Consider the following 14,551-nt stretch of genomic DNA (forward strand, 5'->3'; position numbering starts at 1 on the left):
CAGTGCTGGGGCCCTGGGCTCAGTTCTGTGCTATCTGTGTGGAGTTTGCATGTTCTTCCCCGTGTTCACATGCATTTCTTCCAGGTGCTCCGTTTTCCTCCCACAGTCCAAAGATGTGCTGGTAGATCCGTTGGCTTCTGGGAAAACTGGCCCCAGTGTGAGTGTGAGTGTGTGCGTGCCTGTGTTTGTGTGTCAACTCTGAGATGGACTGACGTCCCATCCAGGGTGTACCCTGCCCTGGGCCTGTTGCTGGCCACAATAGGCTCGATCCCTGGTCTGGATAAAGCTGTTAGAAAATGGATGGATAGATATCCGCAGTGTGTCAGTGCCAGGAGATCTGGAATTACAATCTCCACAGTGTTGAGGCACAGTGTTGAGGCTTGGGGGCAGACCTATAACAGCACACCTAGCGTGATGCCCTCATAATCAACACAAGAGCAGACACCGTCCCTGAAGGAGATGGCCAGTAGGCTTACAGGAGAACACTTTGAGCGCGTTGAGTGGAGTGTCCAGAAAAAAAATTGTAAGCAATTATTGTTATTAATTATTAAGACGCGTCACTTCCTTCAGCAAAGTCGTGGTTTCTTTCAAAGCCCACTCCTTCCCGTCTTCACCCTCAAAAGGAACACGCTTCCCCGCCTCCCTGCTGGTGTGGAGGTTTTAAGCGCGATTCGGCCGAACCGGAATCGCGAGGCGGGTTCCTGATCCGGGAGGGCCGCAAGCCCACGTGATGGCGCGGCCGCGCGGCAGGGGACGGGCCGGCACGAGCTGTCCGCGGTGCTGAATCCTCCTGCCCGCGTCAGCACCCCGCGAGCGCGGACAGTCGTCACCAGGGGCTGCAACAAGGTGTTACTACTGTATATTACAATTTGCCGGAATTAGTGTCATTTAACCCCCGCAAAAAAAGTCTGGATGAACCAAATTCTTTAAATAAAGGAAGGCGCGGTGTAACGTCACAGGACGGAGGACAAAATGCTATATTGCGTCCCTGTCATCACACAAAATACCTGCCTGCCTAAAACCCAGCCTAAACCTCCGCGGGCGTCCCAGATTACACGCCGGCGTGGCACATAATCAAGCACCAGAAAGCGTCTCATTCAGCCCGAAATGTTGTAGGAAACCGGCCCGAAAGTACAGTTCATCTCCCCGTACGAGGCGTCGTGTTGCTGGACTGGTAATTAAATCTCAGCATTTTGTAGGCAGATAGTATATCAAGAACCGCTTCAATCGGAAAGTTATACACCAGTGTTTGATCGAATTATTCCACCAAGCCCACTCTCTCTTGACGGTCAGAATTATCAGCGAGTTCTCCCTTTGAGAGGGCTGGGCGTTATTTGAACAATCTGTCATCTCTCCCAGCTGCGCCGAGCTGCTATCTCCCGCTAATGTCCGGGATAAAACGCTAAAATCTTCTTTGGATTAATAAAGAAAGCCCTACCCCCCCACCCTACACAAAACAGCATCCTGCGTGCCGCTTTCGCGTGCGCTGTAATCTGACAGGGAGGGAGAGTATAAACACCTTCGGAGAGCGCGTCACATGTCGGAGCGCAGGTCGCCGAGGGAATTGGTTGGTATTTTTGAACTCAACTGAAAGCAAAACGCGTTTTCATAAATTTTAAATATAGGAGGCGTTGTGTTGCAGGAGAGAGCGGTTTGCAGCGAGCGGGAGCCTTTTGCGCTTCGACTGCCTGCGAGACTGCGAGGTGCCGTCTCCCGCCGTTAATTACTCGTCCTGGCTAATTAAGAGACGGAAATAACAACACGAGGAGAGGACACTCGTGCCACGGGGCAGCGTAGGGCTCGTCGGGACTCCGTTCGCTTTCTCGCTGTTGTTTATTTGAGGGTAAATGACAGTGGGAAACCGGCGCCTCGTCCGGACTAAGCTGATTTATTGATGAGAAGGAGGACAGTTGCCGCTTTTATCCCAACCCAGGGCTGGGAGCACTGCGAGCGGGCGGCACACACGCGCACCTGCGGACCCCGGGACCCGGCGGCGGTCAGCCCGCGGCCAGCGGCGAGCGGAGGGAGCGGACGGGCGCCCAGGTGCAGCCCAACCCGCCAGCGACGCGCGGGGTCCGCGAGTGAGACAGAGGCTCCGGTCCTCCCGCGCCGGAGCGCACAAGCGCGGGGCGGCGCGCTGTGAGCAGGAGCCTGAAGTCTCGGCGAGGAGACGGAGTTCACCTGTCGGCGGAGCACACGGCCGCCGCGTCCGCGGTTTTATCTGCTTCTGCTTATCAACCGCTTCGGCGATCTACCCGCCCGAAGGACCGACGGGCGGGAGACGGACGGCGGCACCCCGTCGCTCGTAGGCGAGGGGTTTCGGACTCCTTCAGCGTTTCGTTTCGGGCCTCGTGTTGCAACTTCTTGCGCGGCGCGACCCGGCTCGCCGGCTGGACTCACGGGGGGCTCCGCTGGCGAACATTTCTGGGTGGTGTGCGAGACTGTCGTTCAGGCACAAACAGAGAGCCTCCTCTGTTCTGGGAGGCGGGACGGGAAGCCGGAGGAGGGGATGAGGGTCTTATCTGTGGCGAAGTCAGAAGCCCGTTTGTCAGCCAGTGTCGGTCTTGTTGCTGTTGCCGTTTTCTGAAGGCAGAATCTCTCCCGCGAGCGAGGAGGCGCACGAGCCGTGAGCATGCCGAAGAAAGCCCCCCTCGTCTGCCCTCCTGCGCTGTCGGGTTGCTGGGACACGACCCTCTTCGGTTTCGGCCCGGGACCTCAGGGGATTGTACTGTGACTGGGAGAGGCGGCTGAGAAACATTCCGAAAACAGAGAAGAAGCGACTCCAGGGAAAACTCGCCCCAGACCCGCCCCTCCAAAAAACAACAAACAACAACAACAACAAAACACCCCCAAAACAAACCACGGGCCCGGCCAGTCTGGAATATTGGGTCGGACGAGCGTGTCTCCGCGCGAAACCAAGCAAATCTCCAACATGTTCAAACGGGGTAAGTGAGAGAAAAAAAAAAACTTTGTTGCCGTGGCTTGTTGGTGTTGCTTCCGCTGGCCGGTGGGTTTACTGAGCTGCAGGAGTGAGCGGTGCTACCTGGCGGGCTACCTGCGCTAGCAGAGATGGCGATCTTGTGAACGCGGTTCGGCAGTCCGGGCTCGATTCGCCCGGCGTCGGCACGCAGCCTGGTGCGAGACGGGTCCAGGCTGTTCGGGCGCAGCAGGCTGGGGGCAGAGCGGCTGCCTCTTCACGCTTTATGGAGCACATGAAATATTTATCCTCCTCGCGTAATATTGTACTTAAATCGAGACAGCGGTGCCGCACTGCAGTTTGAGAGCTTGTTTGGCCGCTGTTGTGTCGGACAGTAGCCCACGGGGTCCGCGAGGGGCCGTGGAGTCGTGTCCAGGGTGAGGAGCCCGGCGGGCACGGAGCGTCGACCGGGGAGGTGGTGAAACCCCGTGCGTGTTCCCACCGGTGCCCAGGAGGGAAGCAGGGCTTGGACTGGTGGGGCTGGGACTGGTGGAGTAGGGACTGGTGGAGCTGGGACTGGTGGAGTAGGGACTGGTGGAGCTGGGACTGGTGGAGTAGGGACTAGTGGAGCTGGGACTGGTGAAGCTGGGACTGGTGAGTTGGGACTGGTGTAGTAGGGACTGGTGGAGCTGGGACTGATGGAGTAGGGACTAGTGGAGCTGGGACTGGTGTAGTAGGGAGTAGTGGAGCTGGGACTGGTGGAGCTGGGACTGGTGTAGTAGGGACTGGTGGAGCTGGGATTGGTGTAGTAGGGACTAGTGGAGCTGGGACTGGTGGCGCAGTCCACTACAAGATGTAGGAGTTGGGGACGGACGGGAGGCTGGTGTTTATATCCGCTCACAACTGATGCACCTGTTTCCAGGTGTCAGACTGGAAGAAGGAAGAGGCGTTTAATCTCCTCGGACTACGCTCCCGTGTTGACATAAGGCTTGGTCAGAACATTTCAGATACAGATTCTCGCCTCATCTGCCCCAGTCTGTAGTACGATTGCTAAATAACCGCAAGCATTCCAGTTATACTTTTGTCTTTGCTTGTAGTGTTTGGGGTGTACTGTGAAATGTGAAAATCACATCAACACTGCATTGCTGGGGTTTTGCTTAGAAAAGTGTAAAAGCCACCTGAAAGCGGTTTAGTGTTTCATTCACTCCAGCGCGATCGCCTGAATGTAGGTCACTGATGAAATTATGGATTTCAGCGGCATAACGCAGCAGCCGGGCTGCCGCCGCTGTGGTGCGCTTGCGACCTGCGCTCCGAGGCTGAGGCAGTGACAGGGACGCCCGGCTCGGGTCCCCCCGCTTCCGCGACCGCCCGGTTACCGGCGGCGCCTCGGGGCGCTCTCGGCCCCGGCCGCGCGCGCGCGCGCGCCCCCGCCAGCCGGGTCCCCGACTATCTCTTCTCTCGCGCGCTCGTGGCTCCTGCGTCGCATTCGCACATTATTTCAAGTGCAGAAGCGCAGAGCAGGAGAGAGATGAACATTTCAGCTTGAGCAAATGCACAGAGACTTTTATACTCGTATAGCCTTTGGGGAGACGTGGATATGTGTGTACGAAGACCGACGAAGGAATGGGTGATCTGCTCTCATGCGCGAATCAGATAACGGAACGCAGTCCTTAATACCCCCGAGCTCACACCGTGTCCTGTTGACAAGAGCGTCGCTCGTCAGGGATGAAGTCCCGCACTGCTCCGCCTGCCCCAAAACAACGCAGCTCTCCGATATTTACTCCAGACTCCCCCGCCTGCACACAGCAGCGCCCTGACCTGCTGGGAGTCTGAGCGACATTAGCGTCACTCGCCGCCCTCCTCTCCCCCCAAAGAAACACCATGAAATTTAAAAAAACTTTGAACTGCGAATGAGCAAAACGGCGGGTTATCCGAGAAAGCTGCGTCCATAGTGTGCTAGGGTTTCCGATATTTAAGCTACGCACCGGTGTTTTGGCGCAGATGGGTCTGGTGTGCGGCAGTCGGCTGAGAGGCTGTCGGTCAGGCTGGGCCGGGCGGCCTCGGTGCCCGGCCGCGGCGAGGGCCGAGCTCAGGGGCTCCCCCTCCAGGGAGCCGTGTGTCATAACACCGCCGCGGGCCGGGGGGCGTGTCTCGCTGACCCGGGCCTGCAGGAGCCTGTGGTCACGTGTCTTTGCCTCAGCAGGAACAAGAGCTCCCTCAGCTGTTCGAGTACCAGGGGCTGGTTACACATAATCACACAGGATCCTATTTACGCCCTGTGTAAATATAAAAGCAGGACAACAGTGCCGTCTCTGCCTTAAAACGTTGCTTTAAATCAGCAGAGCTGTAGGGGGTAGTACTCCTCAGAAATGATGCCACGTTTTTATGCTGCCAAGGGGTGGCGTGTACCGCTGATACAGGCCTATCCGCGTTTCCATTTGTCCAATGTCCTACCCACTTCGTCCAGTTCAGGGGCTGGGACAGCACAAGCCTTGCCTGGAAAACAACGGGCACAAGGCAGGGTGGACAGCCTGGGCGAGACACCTGTCCGCTGCTGGGCACACACGGAGACACAAACACTCATATCACGGCCAGAAATCCCAGAAACCAGTTATTTCACTACCAGTAGGGCTTTGGACTGTGGGAGGAAAGCAGCTCACCGGGTGGAAACCCAAGCGAACACAGAGAGAACATGCAAACTCCACACAGACAGCACCTCGGGAATTGAACCCGATTCAATTCACTGCACTTCAAGGTGCTTTACTGGGATGAGTACAATCAGTGGTGCCAAAGCAAAACAGATACAATGAACACGGAAAACATTCTACAGACATTAACAATAAAGACGCAATTATATAGATATTTCCATATAGACATATGGAGAATGACTGGGAGACAGGCTGAGTGTTCCTCAGGCTGTGACAGGAGATCACATACTGGGCTGCCAGTTCAGCCGAGTTCCCTCCTCCATCTTTCCCTCCGGTCCAACGTCCAGCGACACAACGTGCAATAACCTTTTCACCAGCCTGACCCTAGGGGGCGCCGTTTTCCGACTGCTGGTATTCCTGTAACACCGGTGATCACTCTGGAGTGCGTGTTGGAGAGGACTGTGCTGCGGGCCTCAGAGGCAGAATATTTTAGACACGCTTCTGAGAAACACAGGCATGAAATGATGACCTTCAGGGGGTTACAACCTTCAGTTGTGAGATGCCGCTGGCCATATCACCCTGCAACTCACAACTGGCAACCCCCTGGAGCTCAGCAGGTGTGAGCCTGGCCAGTACCTGGATGGGAGACCTCCTGGGAAAAACTAAGGTGGCTGCTGCAAGAGGTGTTAGTGGGGCCAGCAGGGGGCGCTCACCCTGCGGTCTGTGTGGGTCCTAATGCCTGGAGGTTAATTTTCAAGTTTACACATCGGGCACAAACCGGGCGGTTTCGTGCCTTGCAGATGATCTCGATGTCTGAGATCCGAGGAGCCCATGCGACAGAGCTGGTTATAAGGCGTTCGGAATGGAACACTGATGTCCAATTAAGCCGGATCACTGCGGAGTCCAGGTCAATGAGAGCCCAAGCTGTATTGACTGCTGGGACAGGGGAGCAGGGCCGATATCGATTCACCCCTCTCCTGCCTCTTCTGCCACCTGCATCCGTCGGGTGCGTTTCTTCCTGATCACACCACGGGGCTGCAGGGCCCTAATACACATGACCTGCTCTCCCCAGGGACGGGCTCGGCGAGGTTAACTCTTAATCGAAAGCTCAGAACCCCCCTCACGGATACTCACTGCGTCAGCTGCAGTGATGGAGCCTCAACGCCACATGTCCTGGCTCAGCTGTTGATTATTCCCATTCGATGCCAGCGCTGTTCCAGCTCTCTGTTCCCAATGACAAAGATCGCACATCCCACAGCTCCCGGTCCAGCTGGCTCCTTCCTTCCTGGCTCCTCTCCTCCCCCCTGGCGCCCCTGACGACCTGGCGTCACAGCTGCCCACGCTAGGGGGGGGGTGGGGGTCCCGGCTCAGCCCCCAGCTCCGGATCCGACGGCGCTGTCCAGCTGTGGGCCGAGGGCGGACAAATCAAAATCAGAATCAAATTAAATTTCATTTCTCAAACCCACAACAATGCGGCGTGCAGCAGTAGTTGCTGGCAATGAAATGTCTTTTCTGCGAGCTCACAGAAATCACAAAAATCACAAAAAACACAAAAATCACAAAACTGAGGCTATGAAAATAAGGTTACTTAGTAATAGATGTCATAGAAATGGAATCAAACTCAATATGAGTAGAGCTGCTGTGTCCAGGGTGTGTGCAGGATATACAAGCAGTGCGGTTGTGCTGAATACAGTGAAGACTGTGTCCATGTAGCCATTACAGGTGATCTGCTGAAGGAGCTGCAGGTTGGCTGTTTAGCAGTCTTACTGCCTGGAGGTAGAAGCTGTTCTGTAGTCTGTTGGATTTGGACCGAATGCTTCGGTACCGTTTACCGGACGGTAGGAGGGAAAAGAGTTTGTGACTGGGATGACTGGGGTCCTTGAGAATGGACCTGGCCTTCCTAAGACATCTAGCTGAGGACAGGGGTGGGCCAGGCGTTTCGAGAGGCGAGGAGAGAGACGGAGAGACAGAATCATTCGCACGACCTTTCACTTTCACTTTTAAATATCCTGGAACACGGAAGAGATTGGTCCAGGACAAGTACCCCAGCACAACAGCAACCAAAGAAGCGAACAGGGACCTAAGTCAATGATGTCACCAGCAAGGTTAAGGAAGTTAAAGCCTCTGACCTCTTAGTGACCTTTGACACTACCTGAAACAGCAGTCAGGGCCAGCCGTCTTTTCTGGAAGTTTACTGTTGTGTACCATGGTAAATGCAGAGCAGAGCTCAGGGAGCTGTGGTTAAGCGCAGTAAATGACTGGTGTGAAAAAGGTGACACTGCAGGCAGGGTTGTGAAAATACTGTTAGGAGCCTCCCACCCTGGTCAATGCTCGGAGAACCTGGAAAACAACCCTCTGTCACCCCAGCGAATCGGTGAGTTTGGGCCCCCCAAGTACAGGCATCTTGGAGATGCGCTCCTGTAAAATCTCGCGTATAAAAATAACAGGGCTTATGGGAAAAATAGGGTTAGGGGCAGACCACTCACCACCTAACCCAATGCCTAAGCAAAGCTTTACCAAATTTAAGAATTACCCTAATAAAAATGTTAGCACAGTTTAAATACATGTTCAATTCATAATAAAGACATACTACGGTACATTTAGGACTTTACGTTGAAAAAAAGTGAAGCTCACCACCTGAGATTTTATCACCAGCATGCTTCTTAGACACAGACTTGTTGCCTTGTCCACTGGTGACGAGATGCAGACGATTTTGTGAAAATAGCACGAAAATTGAGCAGCGCCTCCCAATTAGCACCTCCAAGACACAGCACGTGGGACAACTGCGCATCGTGTGTGTGTTCCTCCGCGGACCGCCGGGTTCGGACGTGTTCCTCCGCGACACAAAATGTAAACATGGTAGGGGAGGAAATCGCGTGAGTTTCGCGTTAAACAGACACCTTTCCCCCGTTCTCCCATCGCGTATGAGCCAATTCGGGTTTCGGAAACTCGCGTCACTGCCGAGATCACTGCACTACTCCTGCTTCCACCTAAGGTGTCACAGGCCCCCCCGGCCGAGACCCCGAAAGAAAGCTGGAGGGGAGGGGGGGCTGACAAGCACCTTCTCGGCATTAGCGTCTCCCGGCCCCCAGACAGCTTCCCTCTGATGGAGATCTGATTCGCCTTCTTCGGGCGCTAATAGCCTCGTCCCCTTCTGCCCAGCTGCGCGCTCTCCGTCTCTCTCCGATTAAAACCCCTCCTGCGGCTCACGAAGGGAGCTGTCTGGCTTACGATTTCCAGAGCTTTTTAGCTCCGGTGTGAAACGTCTTCTCCTGCTCCACTTTGCCCAATTACCCGACGGAATCCAGCTAAGTGAGAAAAGGATATCACATCCATCCACACCTGTGTCAGCGCCAGTGGAATGGACCTTTAGTGGTTTTAATCATTAGTGTCAGATGGACTAAAAACCCTCTGACAAGCCACCTTGCTGGTGTGAACATACTGCAGAAGACTGTACAGATATAGGTTAGGGGCCATGTAACAAGCCTAATGATTTAAGAGCACTAAGTGTTTTACTTTTAATAGGAGAGGCGCCAGCTTTGACATGCGGTACAGGGGACATGCTGGACTGGGGTGGGCTGTGGGGATAAATGCGCAGGCTGCGGGGATCTGTCTCATGGAGGTGAGGGGGTTAGTCCTGTTGAGCAGGTGGAGTGATGCTCCCCCTTTGGGGAAGCGAGTGTGGGCAGCGGACTGGTTGTGTTTCTTTACACAAAGGGTGCTAGGTGTCTGGAACAAGCTGTCCAGCCTTTCAAAAAACCCCATCAGATCCAGGTCTCATAAACTATGAGCAACCAGGCAAGCAAGATAATAATAATAATTGCTTACACTTATATATCGCTTTTCTGGACACTCCATTCAAAGCGCTTTACAGGTAATGGGGATCCCCTCCACCCCCACCAGTGTGCAGCCCCACCTGGATGATGCACCAGTCCTCTCCCCATACACCAGCTCTCAGTGGGGAGGAGAGCAGAGTGATGAAGCCAGTTCAGAGATGGAGATTATTAGGAGACCATGATTGGTAAAGACCAGAGGGAAATTTGGCCAGGACACTGGCCAGGGTGTTTTCGAGAGACACCTTAGGATTTTTAATGACCACAGAGAGTCAGGACCTCGGTTTTACGTCTCATCCAAAGGACGGTGCCTTTTTCCAGTATAGTGTCCCCGTCTCTATACTGGGGCATTAGGACCCGAGCAGACCGCAGGGTGAGCGCCCCCTGCTGGCCCCACTAACACCTCTTCCAGCAGCAACCTTAGTTTTTCCCAGGAGGTCTCCCATCCAGGTACTGGCCAGGCTCACACCTGCTCCAGTGGGCTGCCAGCTGGGAGCTGCAGGGTGATACGACAGCTGGACGAAGAGAGGGCGAACGCTCCCCCCTTACGTGCAGCTCCTGCGTCAGTTCCGATGTCCTGATCCTGATGGGACGCCTCTCTAAATCCTCTCACAGGTGACCTGCCCACAAATCCAGGCTGGAGCCGGGCAATGGCACAGAAATTCCTCCGGCTGAGAGGAGTACAGTCAGGCCGCTACCCAGAAACCGCTGGGCACAGTTCGTCGCATTTAATGCTGCAGTCGCCAAGATGGTGCAGAATAAAGTGAATTATGAATTGCAATAACCTAGCGTTACATAAGACTCTTAAATAGATGGAAAGCACAAGAATCCACTCTGTCTGGCGTTCTCAGCTCTGTCCTGCGTTGTTTTATATGCAGTTCTACCACAGCCTTCTGATATGATATTACAGAGGCAGACTCACTCTTTGTCTCTAGATACACACAGAATTGTTAATTATTTAGAAGGTGAAAACAGCTAGAAAGGTGAACAGCTCATTTGCACGCTCTCCCCGTTACTCTGAGCTAATATTCTCACGTTGTTTCATCCTGGTATCTCTCCTGCTTCTGATTCACACAGCTCAGAAAGAGCCTTTACCTGTTTTTATCTCGGAGACAGAGGCAGAGGAAGCAAGCTCCTGGCTCAGGCTCAGCCTTAATGGAAGAAACAGGTCTTCCGTGTCATTCAGCTCCTTCACGGTGATGGATTGCGGGCTTCACAGGCAATCTGGTTTTGGCAGCACTAGAGGGGATCATAAACAGCTAGCTCAGATGGGCACTGTAAAGTATCAGAGCGGGTTAAATGCAGAATCTGATTGGGTTAATTGAGCACTGTGACATAATCTGACTGGAAGCCTGCAGTCCTCTTAAGAACCAGTGCCTTGCTCTCACAGTAGCTCTGACAACGTGTGAACTGGTCGCAACTGTTAAGGGAGGCAGTGTGGGCTAGTGGTTAGAGCTGAGGCACTGGGAGAGAGGCAGTGTGGGCTAGTGGTTAGAGCTGAGGCACTGGGAGAGAGGCAGTGTGGGCTAGTGGTTAGAGCTGAGACACTGGGAGAGAGGCAGTGTGGGCTAGTGGTTAGAGCTGAGGCAGTGGGAGAGAGGCAGTGTGGGCTAGTGGTTAGAGCTGAGGCAGTGGGAGAGAGGCAGTGTGGGCTAGTGGTTAGAGCTGAGGCACTGGGAGAGAGGCAGTGTGGGCTAGTGGTTAGAGCTGAGGCACTGGGAGAGAGGCAGTGTGGGCTAGTGGTTAGAGCTGAGGCAGTGGGAGAGAGGCAGTGTGGGCTAGTGGTTAGAGCTGAGGCACTGGAAGAGAGGCAGTGTGGGCTAGTGGTTGGAGCTGAGACACTGGGAGAGAGGCAGTGTGGGCTAGTGGTTAGAGCTGAGGCACTGGGAGAGAAGACCACAGCAGTATATGTTTATCTGATAGTAAGAACTATTAACATTTCAATCCTATAAACAAGAGGATGTGGGAGACAGTACAACAACGGTAGTGGGAGTCTGTAGGCCTGTGCAAAACCGTGGGAGATCTGGAAAGCACTGTGCTTAGTGGGAGGGTGTCAGAAGATCCGGTGATGGCATTGTGAGTTACAGTCACTGGTGCAGAGATCTCAAATGCGGAACTCTCCTCCGGGCTGGTTAAAAGTACAAACCGTGGCCTTAATAGGCAACTCCCCCTTCCCCCCAAAAAAACTCTTCACTGACACGCAGGGCTGTTAGTGGAAATGTCACCCCTGTTAGCTGCGGCTAACAGGACAGATGTGCCAGCCAGCTGCTCCCTCGCTCGCTCCATCGCGCGCGCGGCGGCCGCCCGACTGGGGCCGCGGAGCAGAGGATGCATTTTTCATCCGCGGCCTCGGCGGCGGCGGCGGCACGGGCGGGGAGGGCCTGGCACCGGCGCGGCCCTGCCGGCCCGCTTTCTGGGCCAGCTTCCTCCTGAAACAGCTTCATTATTCACCAGCTCCTCTCCGGCTCAGCCCCGCGCAGGCTCCGAAAGAGAAGCACACAGGGGACCCAGGGGCAGCTGCTGCAACAGCCCCGCTGTTGAATATTTAGAGGCGATGCCACGTGCACCAGCTCGTGACTGTGCTCCAGGAAGGCCTGAGCATCGTTCCCTTTTCAGAAAAGGCCCTTGCACATGGTCAGCCGTAACCGCCCTGGTCGAGCCCTGGTGTGTGCAGCTGCTCTGCCCTGCTCTGGTTTGTGCCAGCTGGATCTGCGGTGGTTGGTTCGTGCTCCACCAGTGTAGCTCAGTGCCCACCGTACCCTGTCTCACTGGAGCCCCACCTACCCCCCCCGCCCCGGGCACAGTTCATCATCCAGCCATGATCTGTAACAGGATCCCCAAGCCAATGTGACCCCCGATGTGCACTTACTCTGTTACTCTGATCCAAACGAGGCTGTCACAGCACAGAGCAGGAAGCATCCCCCCCGTGTTCAGCCACTGAACACTCCATCAAAGCCAGGCTTCTGGTAGCCCCTGCTGTAAAATACATCGTGCTCAACTTCATAAAACACATCTCTAAATGAAAAGCGGTATCTGAAATCACTCGATCTGCTTACAGTATCTGTTGCTTGTATGACATGTCTTCTGTGACTGTGGGTTTTTGCACTGAGGTTATCTGACGGGGTTGGTTATCTAATCGCAGAATGCCTTTCCTGGTCCTCCCAACTTTGACAGGCTGTGTGCTCGTGGGCTGTACCACTAGAAAAAAACAAACAACAAGCAAAGAGTTGCAATGGTTCTTTACAATAATTAACAGACAAAAGTCAGTGTCACCGGCGTCTTTAAATATCAACACAATCCTGCTGGCTTTGGCTATTAAGAGGTCCTTATGATAAACACCACCATGAAGTAGCTGCACTAATCCATTGGATGATGAGGCCACTGTACTGTGGTATGAAGTGGCTGTGTGGGGTTATAGCGCAGTGCTAGTGCACGGGGCTGTGCTAGGCTGCACAGTGCTCTGAGAGCATGTTGACACGGTGTGCGTGCTGGAGCTCTAGCTATTCAGCCGAGAGAGGAGACAGAGTGTGGCTGGTACATGAAGTGGCTGTATTAAGTCTGTTTTGAAGGCAGTGTGTGCTTTGCGAAGCTGTGTTTGCAGAGCGAGGAGGAGAGGTGCGCACAGGGCGAGCCAGGGTCAGCCTGCTTTGTTTGGAGAGGGGCTCCGGGGAATCAGAGCCTACATTTAGACTCCTCTGCCCCTCATAATCACCACCAGCTTTCAGTAGACAAAAGGGCAGAAGAGTGAGGGACCTCACAGCTCGGATTCGTGCTTACACGCTGCATGGCTGTAGGAGAGGCAGCATACTGACTCACCGGGCAGGAAGAGACAGACAGGACGAGAAGCCGACCTGTATTTCTGTCTGGCATGCAAATACAGTCCTGTCCGTTTCCATTGAAAGAAGAGAGCAGATCTGGTTTGTACCCGCATACACATACCCCCCTGGACTGCAGGGCTGTGGCTCAGGCAGCGTGTCGGTGTGCAAATAGCTCATTCTCTTCTAGTGACCTCAGCCACGCAGCCACTTGGTTGGATGTACAAAGCACAGCAATCTGCCGCGGAATGGAGCAGACAGATAAGCACCGGGCCATCCGTTATCATTATCACGTCTGTCTGTCCACCTGCCTCTGAACTAAAAGCCCCATTCAACCTCATCTCACCGGCTCTCTGCTTGTGTTGTTTCGCAGTCCCTGACGGGGCCCTGTGCAGTCACGGTGCACAATGTGCTTACAATGGAGATTTTAAGCCTGACAGAAAGGGAAAGCAAAAGACAGACTGACTTACAGACAACAGCGCAGTGTGTAAACTCACCAGACGTGCAGGCAGATGGCTCACCCCCCCCCCCCTCCAAAGTCTGACGACTGGGATGTGGATATTTGCCGGGTGTATATAAATAATGCATTTATGGGAATTATTACCAGAACCCTCTAATCACTGGGGTTCGGTCTAATTGCTGAGTGTTTCAGCATTCTACCTTGCTGTCTGTGCGCAGAAATGAAACTGTAACCCAAGGAGATGCAGACGTAGGGCAGAGCATTTTGGATTGTTTTCTGAGACAAAATTCAATTAAAATTAAGCTCAATAAAAGAAAGATGTAAAAGGAGTGAATGTCAGCCTAGACAAATTGAAAAAGCTAACCAAACAGATTGCACTGGAAGTCATTTACTTACTTGTTCTAAATTTATTGTGGTAAGACAGACGAGTCAGTACACCACGGCTGACAGCTTGATTTGATTACTTTAGCGTAAAATTGCTTTTAAATTTTTAAATTTCTTCATTTTTCCCCCATGTACATGCAAATCAGTCTAATCACCTAGCTACTGAACACACAGTGGTTCAACACTGTAACATTGAGCTACTGAACACAGTGCAGCCCAGTACTCTGACGCAGACCTACTGAACACACTGCAGCTCTGTATGCTAACACTAAGTTACTGAACACACTGCAGCTCAGCACTCTTGACACAGACCTACTGAACACACTGCAGCTCTGTATGCCAACACTGAGCTACTGAACACGCTGCAGCCCAGCACTCTTGACACTGAGCTACTGAACACACTGCTGCCTGGCACTCTGACACTGAGCTACTGAACACTGCAGCCCAGCACTGTGACACTGAACTACTGAACACTGCAGCCCGGCACTCTGATA

At 53.8% G+C, this 14,551-nt stretch overlaps 2 protein-coding genes across 3 annotated transcripts in view; one reads left to right on the top strand and one right to left on the bottom strand.

The window, feature by feature from the left end:
* dph1 (diphthamide biosynthesis 1) overlaps window positions 1-14,551 on the bottom strand; it is a 70,672-nt gene that overhangs the window by 18,429 nt on the left and 37,692 nt on the right. Inside the window, exons 2-5 of one of the 2 annotated variants that reach the window (XR_015929064.1) lie at window positions 12,455-12,596; window positions 12,268-12,374; window positions 10,494-10,637; window positions 6,700-6,968 (exon numbers count right to left, since the gene is read on the bottom strand). Coding sequence is in view for 1 of the 2 variants with exons in the window: in XM_088616099.1 (XP_088472225.1) it covers window positions 2,401-2,422 (22 nt within the window). In the remaining variant the exon portion in view is untranslated. Of the gene's footprint in view, window positions 1-2,400; window positions 2,517-6,699; window positions 6,969-10,493; window positions 10,638-12,267; window positions 12,375-12,454; window positions 12,597-14,551 lie in introns of those variants that run through there. The other variant, XM_088616099.1, reaches the window with a different exon arrangement.
* The window catches only part of rtn4rl1b (reticulon 4 receptor-like 1b), a 102,561-nt gene continuing 90,826 nt past the window's right edge, over window positions 2,817-14,551 (top strand). Inside the window, exon 1 of the mRNA XM_088616096.1 lies at window positions 2,817-2,945. Within this exon, the coding sequence (XP_088472222.1) occupies window positions 2,933-2,945 (13 nt within the window). The 5' untranslated portion in view covers window positions 2,817-2,932. The remainder of the gene's footprint in view (window positions 2,946-14,551) is intronic.

The sequence above is a fragment of the Lepisosteus platostomus genome, chromosome 22 (assembly GCF_059453375.1).
Source record: "Lepisosteus platostomus isolate fLepPlt1 chromosome 22, fLepPlt1.hap1, whole genome shotgun sequence".
Lineage (NCBI taxonomy): Eukaryota > Metazoa > Chordata > Actinopteri > Semionotiformes > Lepisosteidae > Lepisosteus > Lepisosteus platostomus.